This window comes from Antedon mediterranea, chromosome 4, assembly GCF_964355755.1.
Source record: "Antedon mediterranea chromosome 4, ecAntMedi1.1, whole genome shotgun sequence".
NCBI classification, from domain to species: domain Eukaryota; kingdom Metazoa; phylum Echinodermata; class Crinoidea; order Comatulida; family Antedonidae; genus Antedon; species Antedon mediterranea.
Window position 1 is genome coordinate 1,224,114 of NC_092673.1, and position 17,820 is coordinate 1,241,933.

General features: G+C 33.6%; 1 protein-coding gene across 2 annotated transcripts; it reads left to right on the plus strand.

Moving 5' to 3' along the window:
- Positions 1–1,099: 1,099 nt before the first annotated feature.
- Positions 1,100–17,642, plus strand: LOC140046109 (probable ATP-dependent RNA helicase DHX34). 2 transcript variants are annotated; one of them, XM_072090636.1, is made up of 27 exons: positions 1,100–1,161; positions 1,766–2,355; positions 2,726–2,811; positions 3,369–3,446; positions 3,913–3,998; positions 4,161–4,298; positions 4,505–4,694; positions 5,042–5,259; positions 5,784–5,837; positions 5,983–6,210; positions 6,577–6,684; positions 6,963–7,059; positions 7,308–7,455; positions 7,819–7,993; positions 8,142–8,228; positions 8,484–8,558; positions 8,812–8,925; positions 9,007–9,162; positions 9,532–9,627; positions 9,959–10,105; positions 10,776–10,909; positions 11,469–11,579; positions 12,464–12,585; positions 12,867–13,034; positions 13,625–13,724; positions 13,965–14,101; positions 17,256–17,642. In XM_072090636.1, the coding sequence occupies exons 2-27, from the start codon at positions 1,784–1,786 to the stop codon at positions 17,429–17,431; spliced, it is 3,801 nt and encodes a 1,266-aa protein (XP_071946737.1). In that variant the 5' UTR covers positions 1,100–1,161; positions 1,766–1,783; the 3' UTR covers positions 17,432–17,642. The 2 variants fall into 2 exon arrangements, with proteins under 2 accessions (XP_071946737.1, XP_071946738.1); XM_072090637.1 differs by lacking the exon at positions 1,100–1,161 and adding an exon at positions 1,288–1,352.
- Positions 17,643–17,820: the final 178 nt, after the last annotated feature.

Genomic DNA, 17,820 nt, shown 5'->3' on the forward strand with positions numbered 1-17,820 from the left:
GACCACCCTCGTAAATATTGTTTAAAAAATAAGATAATAAAACAAAATATTCACTTTTACCAACAATTGAATTCATTGAATCGAACAACATTATTCACCCGAAAAACAATGAAATCAATTGACCAATGGGATTTTGGTTGTTTATTTTGTCTTTTTTAGGTCTACCGTTATTTTTTTAAAGTTATAAAATGGTTTGTTCGAATAGTTGATAATTTTTCATGATTTTGAAGGACAAAACATCTGGTTTTAGATTTATGATTTATATATTTTCAACCTGCTGCTATAGCCCGCTATGTCACAAGAGATGACTCATTCAGAAGCTGAAAGCAAGCAGCAGTTAACTTATAGTACTAGAAACTGAAGTTTTTGCTAAAATGGAAACTCGACTATGATTTATAGGTCCCAGCTGCTGGACCCAAAAACGTCTGGGAAAAGAGTCTATTAGGAAATGTCATGCTAAAATTACAAAATCCTAAAGCATTTCTGGTATTTATGAGTCCTATTTGACTAAAATACTTACTGTAATTCGCTGTCATCAAAAGAGTCCATTACAGTTTTTGTTGTAATAGGATACTTCTCACTTGAAGTATCTAGGAATCCAAGTATCTAGGCGTGATGAAGTGACCCCCAGACTTGACCTTAGCAATAAAATAAACTAAAGTGACAGAAATTGAGTCTGCGTTTCATATCAAAGTTATTCACTTCTGTAACAAAAAAATATTTATTCACGTATAAAAAGAGAAAAGAAACGTTTAATTACCAAAAACCATTGTTTGACAGACAATTTAAGTATTTTTTGCTTTAAATTACATTTTTTCAGGTAAAATAACTAATATGTGACAATAAAATGACACATTAAAAAAAAAAATTTTCAGAGGGACAATTATATCTTTAAAACTTTCACGTCAATAAGCGAGCAGCGTTTTTTGTAAGAAATATTTCTTGTTAAATATCTACTATGACTGCACTCTGAGCATACCTCAACGTTCCCATTTAGCAGTCCGCCCTCTGTCGGCAGTGAAGACTGGGGAAATATTAGTATACCAAATCGGTGTGCGGAGCATGTTGCCACTTTATTTATTTTATATATATGGATATAGTTTTTTGTAGGAGTATGTAGGCCTAACCTTAGGCCTAGATTATATATATTTATATACTATAGTAAGTAGTTTTTACTGTGGAATAAAAGGATCTGAAAAACTGCATTAGCTCCACTTATGCATTTGTTTTAGCATAGGCCTAGGCTCTAGGCTAGGCCCTGTCGTTTATTTCCCGATCGATGCTGCACTGGATGGAAGGAGGTAAAACCCATGAATTCCCGTGTAGAAATGCGCAACGTGCAACCCTAGCTAGTAAGTTAGGCTAGGCCTAGTTTAATGGAATATGTGCAATCTGAGTTAATGGTAGGCCTAGCTAGGCCTATATTTAAAAATTATAAATGCATTTATGATTTAATAAATTTTTCTAAAGAATTTAGAATTTGAATCAGAATACTCTAAAACTAAAAGAAATTTCAATTGTTTATTTATCGCATAACCAAAGCACAATAACATTTTTTAATATCCTAAATTTTTAAATAATGCAAGTAATATTATTTATTAATAACTTATAGAATAAAGTGTTATAAATATAAAGAATAAAAGGTTTTGATTATGTTTTGATATTAAGAGAGACAAAAATAGCATGAATGTATAAATAAATGCTAATGAATAGACCCAGTAGAAGTTAACAGTAACAACAATTTTTTTATGCCATTTCTCTAAAGGTATTATTAATATTAATCATGAAAAAGGGGGAAAGATCCAGAAAACATGTTTCTGAAAGAAGTACGTCAGAGAAGAAATATGATAAGGAGGATTACCGAGAAAAGAGAAGAGACGATCAGTACAAGGAACATAAAAGAGACGGAGACAACAAAAAGAAGAAAGATGATCATTATAAGAAATATGATGACAGACGGATGGATGAATATCATATAAAAGAATATGAAACCAAAAGAAACCACAGAAAATATGACAGGCAATTAAAAGATACAAAAGCAAGGTCCTCATTAAATAGAGACAAAAGAAAAAAGAAAAATTACAAACAAAAGAAAGATGGAGCCTGGAATAATTATGGTTACTCTATGGACGATATAAATGAATTTCTTCCAACAGAAGAGGACAAGACAGAACGTTTGATTGTTCCACCATCATCTGCGGAGCAGGAGAAGAACCGGCAGAACGATAATTATCAAACAGAACGTCTAGATGAGGAAAAAAAGACCAAGAAGGAAGACAAGGATATGTTTCCATGGGAACAATATAGACATTTATTGGATAGAATATTTTTTACAAATGAACATCGTATAAGAAGGTAATGTGATATTGTATCCAACTTTTATACAAAATATATGTAAAGTTGTTCAATCTATGGAGACTACACATTTGTTCCACATTCCTCCCATCTCTGATTCTAGGGCCTCCTGCTTCCTCCACTTTTCCCTTCTCCTCGTCTATAAGATTGATATTGCAGCCTACTGGGATGAATTGCGCACAGATGTGAATGACACATACCACAACTTTCTTCTCCCCCAAGGGTCCCTTCTTGTCGAGGATTCCCCTTGTCGAGTGCTGCCACCAAACGGTGCCTGTTCATCTGTCCACAATGGCAGGGCTGCATGGACCAGTACGCCAGGGTATCCCCCTACCATTCCGAAAGTAAAGGTAAACATTTTATTTTTTAGAGGAAGTTCAGAACACGATGATTTTTGGAACTTCTTTTTACGTTACCAAACATTTCAAAGTAAAAGAAAGCAGTCATCTAAATCAAGTAAGGATTTTAAACTTGTTTAAATTAAATTAAAGTATAGACAAATAAAAAATACAATTTTAAGAATACAAAATTTTTAGGATAAAGTAAGACAAAATTGTATATAATTGTATATTATTAATCATTTAGAATATTAATTGACATTTTAATGCATTTGATATTGGGATTGGTTACATTTCTTATTGGAATAACAAACTCTCAACTGACACAAAAATTATATAAATTTATGAAACTTTCAACTTTTAAAAATTCAATCCAAAATTAATTTATTGATTAACATACAGTAGTTTACCTTGAATTCTTTCATAGTTTAATGTACAGTAATCACTGTAGATAGTTACCTTATTGTAAATATATGCTGTACTATATTTAAATTACTGTTTTAGTTTTCTTAAATTATTATTAATGTTCTCTACTGCTTCAGATCTGAAAGTGTCATTCAGTATAAAGACGGAATACAGTAAATTGGTTAAACGATTTAATTTGAACACCATGTCATTTAAACTATAACATTCTTGTTTGATCATGTGTCTAAAATATCAACATTTTGATTTCAGAAGATAGTGATGCTACTGGCAAAATTAAGGAGCAAAATGTGGATGACGAGTTAAAATATTACAGCTTAATTTGTAGAGGTTAGAAAATAAATATTTTATCATCTTATCTTTAAGATCATCAATAATAATGCTGAATGTAAACAAATTGTATTATTACAGGTTTAGCAATCATAACTGATGATCTTAACTCCCTGATTAAAGCTGGCTTTATCAGATAGACGGTGTTTACTGAAGCCATTGCTGTTTAAACCATTGCTATAAAAACTGTCTTAGCTAAGACAATAAACAGTAACAAATTGAGAGCCTACTGTACACATACCCATAATACCAATGTCTATTATCAGCAAGGACTTTTAAGTCTTAAAAGACTTCTTGGAGTTGGCTTTCATTTTAGACCGCTTACTGTGGTATAGAAATACTGAGTGTTTCATCCATATCAACAAACGTACAAACAGAAAAAGAAAATTTTTACAAATAAATTTCCTCCATGAATAAAATAACTTTTCCAACAGTCCTAATCCAATATTTTATTAATGCTTTTCAGATAGAGAAACTGATTTGACACCGCAACACTTTAAAGAATTCAAGTTAGTTATTAAAATGTATTTAGATTTCTGTGAAAAACAAAAGGTTTGTAATTTATATATTCTATATTTATTCACCAATAGCAAATTGAAGCAAACAATAAATTATAAAATAAAATAGTTTATCCATTCTGTAATTGGCGCTGTTGGATGCGTATGAAATAAATAAAAATAAATAAAATAAAAAACAACATTTCTTTGTTTTTAGGTTGAAAAGATTGCTAAACTAAAGGAAGATAAGAAAAATTTACCAATATATCAATTTAAGGACAAAATCGTTGAAGCATTACAAGAACATCAGGTGATCATTGTTGCTGGGGACACAGGGTGTGGAAAATCTACACAGGTAAATTAGCTTTTGTTAATTAAAATAACTTTTGAAATAGTTGGCATCTTGCTTAGGTGGATAACTTAGATTGAGCATCAGAATCAAAAAATAAACACCCCTATTCTGATAATGTTATGATCTACCCACAACCAAGTGGGAGGACCCCAATACAAATCCATTTCTTTACACGATATAATATTTTAAAATGTTCTTGTGTATTATAGGTACCACAGTATCTAATGGAGGCTGGATACAGTTACATTGCATGCACTCAGCCTCGGAGAATAGCTTGCATCTCATTAGCTAAGAGAGTTGGTTATGAGACACTCAATGAGTACGGTGATGAAGTCGGCTACCAGATACGATTTGAGTCAAGTAGAAGTAGTGCCACAAAGATTGTCTTTTTAACAGAAGGTATGACGAATATTTAGCATTCATTGATTTTTTCAGTATTCATTACTTGATCTTTAGTTTCAGGTTGTTCGCTCACACAGCAAAGCAATATTTAAGTATGATGATAAACTTTAAGCAAAAAAAAGTTTCCCTGGAAAGACCAAAAAAGCTCAAGAAGCTACACTATCAAACTTTATGTGACAAAAAAATATGATGTGCCCATATATGGACATGCATGATGATGTCATATCACTACCATATTTAAGCATATCACTACCATATTTGTGATATAGTTTATAATTTGAGTGGGTACATATGCGAACTGCCTTCTTTGAAGTTTGAACAGTTTAAAATGATTATTTTTACAGGATTATTATTAAGGCAGGTAGCCACAGAACCTACACTAGACCAATACGGTGTTATTGTGATTGATGAAGTACATGAACGGCATATTCACACAGACTTTCTGCTGGGTGTTCTCAAAGCCATTGTACAGCAAAGAGATGACCTCAAGGTTGTTCTTATGTCAGCCACTATCAACATCAACCTCTTCTCAAATTATTTTGATAATGCACCGGTTCTACAGGTTAGGCCTATATGTATTTGTAACTAACTACTTGTTTGTTCTCCTCGCTCCTTAGGAGTATAGAAATTAGTTTTATTTCTATACTTAGGTCACTAGGGTCATCAGGGGCAGATCAGACAAGTATCTGTGGTATGAAACTCCATGCATTAATTATTAAAACCTATTCGGCCTCATTTTGAGTACTTTTAATAATTACTGTATAATATTATATACATTTACTTAATACCTATTCACACCGAGTGTCCCATAAGGCTACAAGATGCTCTCTCCAGTCAATTCTGTTTCTAGCTTTAACTTTAGGAATGATCTCCAGCCTAATCTATCTCTTTCCTTCTCCACTGTGCGCTTCCAGGTTGACCCAAACAACACTTCCTTCTGGTATCCATGTTAATGCAGTCATACAATGGCATTCAGGAGTATTTCTCAGAACATGACCTATCCAGTTCCATCTTCTCATTATATACAGTAATTACTGTTTAAATTTGCTTGGTCTAAACTGTTGTTTTGTTATTTTTGATTGGCAGGTTCCCGGTAGACTTTACCCAATTACATTAGAGTATGTTCCTATACGTGAAGAGGTTTGTATTCCAGCATATATCGTAAATTTTATTTAGATTTTGGAATTGTAATTTGGTTTACTCTATTGTTTTTATTATAGATACTGTACATTAAATCAATGTATAAAAGCCCCATTAAAAATTATTTTAAAAATTCTATTTATAGGAGATGACAAGTCGGGTGGAACGACTTGACCCACGACCTTACCTCAGAATAATGCAGCGAATCGAACACAAGTATCCAACAACAGAGCGTGGTGATCTGTTGGTATTTTTAAGTGGTATGTCAGAGATAGCTAGTGTTGTAGAGGCAGCAAAGATGTATGCTAGTAAAACAAAGAGATGGATAGTGCTACCGTTGCACAGTACGCTCTCAATAGCTGAGCAAGATAAGGTTAGTATGTACTAAAGAATGCCTTAGGTGGGACTTGAACCCATGACCTCCAGATCACTAGTCTGTCACTCACACCTCGACACCACCAAGGGTGGTATTTAAGCCTGACTAAATCATAAATAACTACTGCAAGTGGCATCAGGAGCTATTAGTAATTGGTCAGATGTTTGTCCTACCTAATTAAGCTAAGTACATATTGAGAATGCTTGAAAAATTGTTATCTATTGAATAAAGAATAAGTTCAGCCAATGATTTGACAGTAAGATATATAAACATCTATAAATAAAATAAATCATAAAATATGTTAATTGTGTATTAAATTAAGGTGGCCCTAAATTCATGATAATACTTGAATTATTCTTGTAGGTATTTGATGTTGCACCTGAGGGCGTCAGGAAATGCATAGTGTCAACAAATATTGCAGAAACGTCGGTAACAATAGATGGTGTTCGCTTTATTGTAGATTCTGGCAAGGTATGTATACCAACTAAATATATACGCCACTCATCTTTGATTAATTTAGAGTGTAAATATCATGAGGTGGTTTCCCGAATGATTGTACGATCAAAACGGTACTGGGTATGATCAACTAGCGTTTGTGTTCCCACCTAAATATCCATTCAAAGAAGTACTGATGAAGAAGTCAATCTGTGGCGACAATAGAATGGACCTGAGACCTGACTGGTTCTTGAAGGCTAATCATTGTAAAGTATTATATGTACATTTTTCTTGTTTTTGTGATTGTTTTCAAGGTAAAAGAGATGAGTTATGACTCTAAGGCCAAGATGCGTAAACTGAAAGAATTTTGGATCAGCAGAGCAAGCGCTGAGCAGCGAAAAGGACGGGCAGGTAAGAAATGAGAAAGAATACAGAAAAAGTATTAAGCTCGTCTACACTATCAAACTAGTTTGACAAAAGTATGATGTGCCAAAATATGGTAGTGATATTGCCAAATATGGTAGTGATATAAATAGAAGCTGTTTTAGGGATATGAAAGAACTTGTCTTATACCAACCCCTAAACAAAAAGACTACTCACCTTTTTGTCTGTTGTCAAATTAAATCAATAACAATATTAGTTGTTGTTGTTACTTCCAGGTAGAACTGGTCCTGGGATTTGTTTCAGGCTGTATGATGAACCTGATTATGAGGAATTTCAAGATTACACCACCCCAGAGATTCACCGTGTTCCCCTTGACTCTATTCTACTACAGATGATAGCAATGGGTCTACCAAATGCTAGACAGTAAGAAGTTTTATATCTCAATTTGTAAACTTTCTGCTTTGTAAATAATAACTTAATTATTAATATTAGACAACCGTAATGCTAGACTCTTAAATATGGACTCGATCACTTTTGATGGTTACGCCATATTTAATTCATAGTTTTTATGTAAACAAAGTTTGAGTTTGTTACTTTTTTATTTATTTATAACAAAATATTTATTTATTTTGTAATTGAGAGTACCCACTCCTGTGTTGGCCCATGGTTTAATCTTGAGTTACAAATTTTCAACAAATAAATAAATATAACCAAATTAAAAGTTCCACTGTATTTAAACAAATAATAGTGATTTTGTATTTAATGATTTTGTTGATATTTTGAAAGGTTTCCATTCATTGAGCCACCTCCTGCATCAAGCGTTGAGAATTCATTGGCATTCCTCAAAGAGCAAGACACGCTGACAGACAATGAACAATTGACAGCCATTGGTTCAATGTTAGCTAAGCTACCAGTAGATGTTGTCATTGGAAAGATGCTTATAATGGGCACTGTCTTTAAGGTATGTGATGATAACACTCGCACCTTTTAAAAGCAAACAGTTCATTATTCAACTTATAAATGTATAATATATACTTCAAACAATAAGTAGAAAAGATTTAATTTGAAAGCAACTTTTTTAATAATCAGCCTTGTATTTTTGTTTATAGATGATTGATCCTATACTGTGTATTGCAGCATCGTTAAGCATACAATCTCCATTTACAAGTAAAGCCCATTCAAACCAAGACGCTATGGTAAGTTGAAATCTGGTTTTCCACTAGACAAATTTATTTGTGTGAATCGAAAGTGCTCACTAATGTTTTTTTGTGATGTTGAGAAATGTGCAACCAATCATAACTTGGAACACAAAGGACTTCCGTAAGCGATCACGTTGAGAAAGATCATCCCAACTTTCACTTGTGATTGGTCAACTCACTTGCATTGCCTCAGCGTCGTTAGGTTGCGTCAAAGCTTAAAATTTAATGTTACACCATTTATTTCATTTGCAGGCTGCAAGACGACCTCTAGAGTCTGATCATGGCGATCCTTTTACTCTCCTGAATGCTTATGATGAATGGGTTCAGGTAAATGTTATGATATTCAAATAATATAACCAAAGCTCTGTTTACACAAATCAATCAAATCAAAAAAAGTTTGATGTGCCCAAATATGGTAGTGATATGACATCATCATGTCCATATATGGGCACATCACATTTTTTTGTCACATAAAGTTTGATAGTGTAAACAGAGCTTAAAACAAGGATTTAATTAATTATGTTTTGCAGATAATATTTTTACTTTGCCAATTCAATATGCGACTTCTATTCCTTACTAGATTAAAGGAGAACGTGGAAACAACTCACGTAAATGGTGCCGTAGACGAGGTCTTGAGGAACAGAGGTTCTATGAGATGTCCAAACTTGTCAAGCAATTCAACAATTTATTAACAGTAAGCTATTAAAATTAAAAGTGCTTATTTTGCAGTTTATGATCTTTTTTTGTTGTTACTTATAAAGTTATTCCTTCGTAGGATTATGGGTTGGTAAAGAAAAGAGCTCCAAATGCCAGTGAGTTGACCAGTTACGGTCGACAACAAAAACATAGAGATCGTAAAAAACTAAGAACACTGAAAAGACAGCATCAGGGAACAAGAAGAAGACGGAAGTTCTTGCGTTTGGAGGATGAGGTAAAATCAATTTTCTTCATACATTTTTATTTAGGTTAAGAGTAATTAATAAGAACTTTCTATATCTTATTTCTATCCATGTATTATTTCTATCTCATTAACGCTGACAAAGAAATAGTGTTTTCCAAAAGCTCTGCAATTTCTTTCTGGATGTGTTGGGGGGGGGGGGGGGGTAGGTTTGTAAATATCAGGCCACTGTTTAGTTTTTCTTATTATTATTACATTTTTATTATTATTGTTGTAAATTTTAATGTTAGCATTGTAATGTGGTTTTAGTACATTTTAATTGTAGATCGCACATTCATTTAGAAGTGTGCCACTGTTACAAACAGTGTATGTTCAAATAAATAATTTTTATTTATCTTGTAGGATGTAGAAGCTAGTGATGCGGAAGATAATGATAATCCAGAGAGTAACATTGCTGATTTAGAATTTAAACTATCAAATGATTTGAATCAGTTACAGGTTTGTTTACTGGCATTTATCAAATTGATTTTGTTGTACGTAGGTTAGACCATAGAGACCAACAACAGGGGTTGCATGGACTAGTACACCGGGATAACCCTATACTCCTCTGGAAGATGTACTGGGTTCTTTAAAGTGTACATGAGCCAGATGTGTACACTCGACCTCCAGTTGTAAGTCCTTATCCGAGAAGACTTGTTCTACCACCAGAACAATGGTCGAGGAGTGACTTGAACCTGTGCCGTTTGGATAGATATGGTTTGCGGCGCCCCCTGTCACTCAACTCAAAGTTTTTCAACTAAAATATGCATTTATTTTTACACTATTTTAGGAATCAGCGAACGTAACAAGGAGTTTTACACTAGGTGATATAAACCTGTTGAAGGTTATCTTGTGCAGTGGTCTGTATCCACAACTAGCTATAGCTGATGAATGCAACTCATATAGGAAAGACATGGATCAGGTCTTCCATACAAAAGTAAGTGTTTTCCGGTTTATTTCAAATGCTTTGATCTTTTGTCAAAATCAAAGATGCCTGTTATAGAGTAATCATTGCATTTAGTCTTGTATAGGTATAAAATTTCATCTGGTTTCAAAATAATATTGTATAAAAAGTTAAAATTTCTAACTAAAATAACTAACTAATTATAAAGTAATCACTTCCCACGTTTCGGTTATTTTCAGTAGCCTTGGTCACGCAAATGACTTCTTTCGTTCGTCAGGGCTCAGTGATTCGCACCATCACTTGGCTGATGTTCGGCTTTCTGTCAATTTAACATGTTCTTAAAAAAGTTTCATCCTCATAGAGAAGAAGAAACCTTGTTTTAAATTTGATAACTGAATGATGATTACAAATGATGGCCATATGCTATTGTGTTTATTTTTCAGTTTTACAAACATTTATCTGTATGGTTTGTTCTACTCTCTGTACACATGTCCAGCATTTTATGTTGCCAAGCCATGGCCGATCTTTGCCCATGTCCAGCATTTTATGTTGCCAAGCCATGGCTGTTCTTTGCCCAATTCCATATCATTTCTTTTCTCTCTAGTCTGTTGTGTCTGATATGATGTATAATAGAATATTCCCTTTTCCTAATACAGTAGTGTTATATGTTTGCCATTTCTAACACTTGTTTGTTTACAATTAGGCTAAGCCGTTTGTATTACTGCATCCAACCGGAGTGTTTGCCACAAATCCAGATGTCCTTGAACCACCAACTGCTGATGATGAGTCCAATACCAAGGATGTGTTTAGTCACAAACACCAACTACTAGCATTTGTGTAAGTTTGATTTTTCATTTATCAGCGTTATTAAGATTAACTTAAACTAAAGCTATCAAACAACAGGACACTACGCTTTCCTAGATCAAATGGAAAGGTTTTGGAAGCTGATACAATGCCCTGCCCCTATACGTTATCAAATGGAAAGGTTAGGAAGCTGATACAATGCCCTGCCCCTATACGTTATCAAATGGAAAGGTTAGGAAGCTGATACAATGCCCTGCCCCTATACGTTTGATTGATTTGCCAAGCAAGCTCAGTGCCCTGTTGTTTGATTACCTTGCTTAAACACTCAGAAACTGAGCGAAATCCAACAGAGGAATTTAATATTTTGGCCCATATTTTGAAGATACTGATAACTCAAAATTTAAATAAACTTTTGTGACTTAATTCACCAATATACCAAGCATGATCTGTTGTTGGTCTATATATCTCAATTCAGGATGAATTGTTTACGTTACTCTACAATTCTGTAAATACACACAAACATACAAAGACATATAAATATGTAACAATTTGTTGTATGTGCTATGCAATGATTGTTGTTTATTTACTGTAGGTCACTGTTGGAAACCACCAAACCATACCTGGTCAACACCCTGCGAGTACCTGCCCTGCAGACCATGTTACTATATTCTCATAGTATAGATACAAACACAGATTATACAAGGTAATTAATGAACTCTACCCAAACTGGTCTTCTTAAGCTCTGTCTACACTATCAAACTTTATGTGACAAACAAATATGATGTGCCCATATATGGACATGATGATTTTATATGGAAATATGATGTGCCCATTTGTCAAACTAGTTTGATAGTGTAGACTCGGATATCACATAAAATAACAAATATGATGTGCCCATTTGTCAAACTAGTTTGATAGTGTAGACTCGGATATCACATAAAATAACAAATATGATGTGCCCATTTGTCAAACTAGTTTGATAGTGTAGACTCGGATATCACATAAAATAACAAATATGATGTGCCCATTTGTCAAACTAGTTTGATAGTGTAGACTCGGATATCACATAAAATAACAAATATGGTGTGCCCATTTGTCAAACTAGTTTGATAGTGTAGACTCGGATATCACATAAAATAACAAATATGATGTGCCCATTTGTCAAACTAGTTTGATAGTGTAGACTCGGATATCACATAAAATAACAAATATGGTGTGCCCATTTGTCAAACTAGTTTGATAGTGTAGACTCGGATATCACATAAAATAACAAATATGATGTGCCCATTTGTCAAACTAGTTTGATAGTGTAGACTCGGATATCACATAACTCACATTAACTTTGTTTTAGTCAGTGTGTAAAATAAAGTAAGTAAAAATGTTACTTTTCTTTCTTTCTTTGGTGACTAATTCCATCTTATAAGATAAAGAATAAAATCTTACTTTTTCACTTAAACACACTTAATGGTCCATCTTAAGTGGTCTCTTGTAAGACTCTTTTCTGGATTTTTATATCTTATTATCTGTACCTGTTGAAATTAATTAAAGTTACCTTATAACGGATTCTCATTATTGTCTATTTGAAAGGGTTGTGGCTGATGACTGGATAGAGTTTAAGTTCCAGACAGGGGACGATGCTCAGTACATGATCTCATCAGTTGTCCAGTTAAGGGACTCTTGGCAGAAGCTGTTGAATATGAGATTGAATGGTAAATATTATAAACCCTTGTTTTTAAGCATACTTTTGATGTATTTTATCACTTAATTTTTTAATGTATTTTATATGTATAATTGCCAAAGAAAAGTTTAAGTTTCCAGTTTAAGCTTGGTTCCCACTAGCGATGCAACGCAATTAGATTAGACCAATCACAAGCGATGGATTATTCGAACAGTGGCTTGTCATTGGTCAACTCTCTTGTGTTGCGTCTCTAGTGGGAATCACGCTTTGTTAACGAATAAATAATCTTGAATCTTGTTTCTTTTCTGCCAGACACGACAGGTTCAAGTGTAGACAAGGAGCCTGTTAATGTTGCCCTACTACAGCTTGAGAGACAGCTTGCTGACAAGCTTGTCAGATTCTTGGAATCTAATATCAAGTATACAATGAGAAAATTAGCTGGCGCTGAGCTACAACACCTCCATATCGGTCCTACAGAAGGTATACTGGTCCTTTACTTTATAACATTAAAAACAAATAATAATTTGGTGGCTTATATCCTTTTCACATCTGCATAAATTGTTACAACTTGTAACCAGTTGTAACAATTTGTAACCCAATTTAATCTCCCAATTTATTACACATTACAAAAAATCTCGAGAGAAAGCATATTTGCACGCTATTTGATTACTCTCATTGGTCAGTTTCATACCTGGATATATACACGCGCACAGTAACAACTCTGGACATCTCGGAACAAAACAACAGGCCTCTTATCGGTGTGTTTTTATCCCGAGAAAGGAAGGAACCCTGGGATATCTATGAAATTTTTCAACAAAATTGTCATCGCACTATGCAAACTTGTTACTTTAAAAGTGTATTAGTTGGAGATTTGATCATCCTCATAGCTGAGCTTGTTACTTTTTGCAGGTGTTAAAAGTGTATTAGTTGGAGATTTGATCATCCTCATAGCTGAGCTTGTTACTTTTTGCAGGTGTTAAAAGTGTATTAGTTGCAGATTTGATCGTCCTCATAGCTGAGCTTGTTATCCTTTATTGTATTAATTCCTAATTTTCTTGATTTCCTTTTAGAAACTGACACGGACAACTTTTTCGTGTTACAAAGCAAAGATTCTAAGCCACATCCTACCAAAGGTGGAACTCAGGTGAACAGTTACCTTACAATTGCCAGGTGAGTTCTCATTTCTAGTTTTCTGAAAATGGATGCAGATTTTGTAGGCTGAATATGACATTTTTTGTCCACCTTCATTTCTTCTAAGTACGTTATTGTACTGACTTTATTAGCTATACAGTGTCAATTAATTCTTTTCATGATTTCTTCAAAATGAAGATACTGTATCCTCTATTACCAAAATGGACCAAATGTGAATTAATGTTTTTTATTTTCTTTTCCCATTGTTATGTTAAATAGCCTTCAAGAAAATGAGAAATCCAAATTAGGGTTGTATAGCTCAGTATTACGAGAGCATTGGACCTGTCCAAAGTGCAATGAACCCATGATAGTGACGATGGTGGAACGATTAGAACATCAAAGCCAGTGCAATCAATGTAAGAATCAACTTTATATGGTTTTTTTTTTCAGTTTTTTCCTTCATTGTTTATACATAATATATTTCATGTTTATTATCCTTATCCCATTTATTCTTTGCGTTAATAAAGTTCTGTCTACACTATCAAACTATCAAATGTGACAAAAAAATGTGATGTGCCCATATATGGACATGATGATGTCATATCACTACCGTATTTGGGCACATCACACTTTTTTTTTTCAAACTAGTTTGATAGTGTAGACAGAGCTTAAAATAATCTTTCACATTACCTAACTCCATCAGGGTGTCAGCACTGGCATTTTGTATGGTGTGTGTCTGTATAAAGGTCTGTCTACACTACCAAACTTAATATGATGTGCCTATATATGGACATAATGATGTCATAACACTACCATATTTGGGCGTATCACTATCATATTTGGGCACATCACACTTTTTTGTTTAAACTAGTTTGATAGTGTAAATAGAGCTTAATACTCTTTCACATCGTAACACTGGCATTTCATGTGGTGTGTGTCTGTATGACAAATAAGACCGTATAAAAATAAAGGGAAACAATAAAGTATAATAAAGGAATGCAATCTTGTGAAGGGACCACTGTGAAATATTATGCTGCCGGCCATCCCTAGTATACAAATGTATTATTATTTATTCAATCCAATATACTGTACTAATATACCAATATACTGTACTAATATACCAATATACTGTACTAATATACCAATATACTGTACTAATATACCAATATACTGTACTAATATACCAATATACAGTACTAATATACCAATATACAGTACTAATATACCAATATACAGTACTAATATACCAATATACTGTACTAATATACCAATATACTGTACTAATATACCAATATACTGTACTAATATACCAATATACTGTACTAATATACCAATATACAGTACTAATATACCAATATACAGTACTAATATTATACAGATATTGACTGCTTAGAGGTTAAATATAAGATTTGACATCCACGAGGGAATGATATTAAGTTCGAGGGAATATATATTTCCCGAAGCGCCAGCTGAGGGAAATATATATTCCCCGAGAACTTAATATCATTCCCGAGGGGATGTCAAATCTTATATTTAACCGATATAAAAGGCAATATCTGTTATATTATATAGCCAAGAACAAGTCTGCTGGGTTGGGTGAAGCTAGGCTAGCTAGGCCTCCTATAGTATTTGTATTGTATTTAAAACAAGCCTGCCTAGACACCTTACCTTGCGAAGAATAATATACAGATAATTACTAATTGATGATTCCTTGGCAATAAAATATTCACTTAGGCCTAGGTCGTTTAAATTAACAGAAGAATTTCCATCAATAAGCCTATTAATAATAATATTATAATCAGGTAGGCCGAATAAACAATTCGTCTTCTCTCGATCTTCGAGGAGCCGAATCACCGGATGTTCAGCGCGTACTAGTTACTAGGTTACTACCGTGAGTATTGACCAATCACAAACGGTGTTTCATCACATTTAGGGTGGACTTATAACAAATGAGGGCGCTATGTATGCATAGCTTAAATAGTTTAGAAGATTAATTTCTTCAAGCAAATTCCGTGGCCCAGCGGATGAAACGTTGTCTTGCGATGGAGTGACAATTCCACCCGAGTTCAAGATCGAGTAGATGACTTTTGTTTATTTATCGGCAAACTCGAGTGTTGCACACGAAAATTACACAGTCAATATCATCGTACTCGAGAATTTATATGATTAATGACAGGGGACACGATTATTACGCGAAAATTACACAGTCAATATCATCGTTCTCGAGGATATATACGATTTACGATCCTCGCAGCAGTAGTCATGTGATGCAGTTTCAACCAATCACGTTCGCGTATTTACATAGGCTATGTAATATACCAATATACTGTACTAATATACCAATATACTGTACTAATACCCCTTTCACACCAAAAGCAAAACTCCGGAGACACTCCGGAGACACCCCGGAGTTGACGTCCCGCTGTTTGGTGTGAAAGGTAAAATCAAGCAACCCCGGAGTTTAAAACTGCGGGGTTGAACAGCTGAACATTCTCCGGAGAGCGAACTGCGGGGACACCCCGGTGTTTTGGTGTGAAAGGTACCAACATCAAACTCCGGAGTGTTTCGGGTCAAAAGGTCATCCTCACACGATCACTCATTGCTTTAGTTTTATTTCAAAATACTTTAAATATTTGTACAACATATATAGCGGGTTCAAAAATAATAAGTAGTATCAATAAAACATTATATTACTTCTGAGACTTTTGAAAGTAATTATTAAATTAAACATATTATTAATTAAAATGATTCTAATGATCGTCGCTATGTAAACAACCAAAATAGAGGGCGACATTTACAATTTTATTTTATAAACCCCGGAGTTGCTAGGTTGGTGTGAAAGGGGTATCTCCGGAGTTTCTCGACGTTTTGAATGGTCATAAACCCCGGGGTGTCTCCGGAGACACTCCGGAGTTTTGGTGTGAAAGGGGTATAATATACCAATATACTGTACTAATATACCAATATGCTGTACTAATATACCAATATACTGTACTAATATACCAATATACTGTACTAATATACCAATATACTGTACTAATATACCAATATACAGTACTAATATACCAATATACTGTACTAATATACCAATATACAGTACTAATATACCAATATGCTGTACTAATATACCAATATACTGTATTATATAACACCTATATAAATTCCTGTCATTTGATTGGACGAATGTGGGTCACATGGCGTGCAATAGTACGCACTATTCAACGATCGTTAAATAGTACTTTTTGAAACATTTTTGTGTACGAAAAAAAAACGTCTAGATGTTATATAAAACAAATAATGAATGTTTTGTATTCGTGTAATGGTACAAATAATGGCACTTGGTGAATGATGAAAGGTTATATCAACTCGGCTTTGCCTCGTTGATATAACCTTTCATCATTCACCTCGTGCCATTATTTGTACCATTGCACTCATAAACATTCATTATTTGTATACTAATATACCAATATACTGTACTAATATACCAATATACTGTACTAATATACCAATATACTGTACTAATATACCAATATACTGTACTAATATACCAATATTCCAATTGTTTTCCAGTGCTAGATGAACCAACCGCAGCATCATCAGCCAATTCTACAACAGTTTCTGGCAACAGTTCTATAAAGAGACTCACAAAAGAATTTCACTGTGAAATCTGCAATAAGGACTTAAATCTCTCCAGTGTTGAGATTCTGAAACATAAACGATCCCACAAATCAAAACCTTCAGAATAGTAAGATGTAAGAATTTTACTTTAAACTTGTTAGAACTAAAGGTCTGTCTAAATAAGTGTGATGTGCCCAAATATAGTAGTGATATGACATCATCATACACATATATGGGCACATTACATTTTGTCACATAAAGTTTGATAGTCCCATACCTACCTGCCATACAAACTGTAGTATTAAACTGCTGTCTACGTTGTTGTTCAACCGTCTGTTGCAATTTTATTATTATTATTATACGGATATGAATATCTTTTTAATAAAAAATAAAAATATTATTAATATCTTGTTTAAATCTTTTGTTTGTTTTGTTTTTTTTATGAAAAAATAGAATACCTATGAATAAAATTATATCTAGAACTAAATTAAAAAAAATGCTGAAACAATGAATTCTC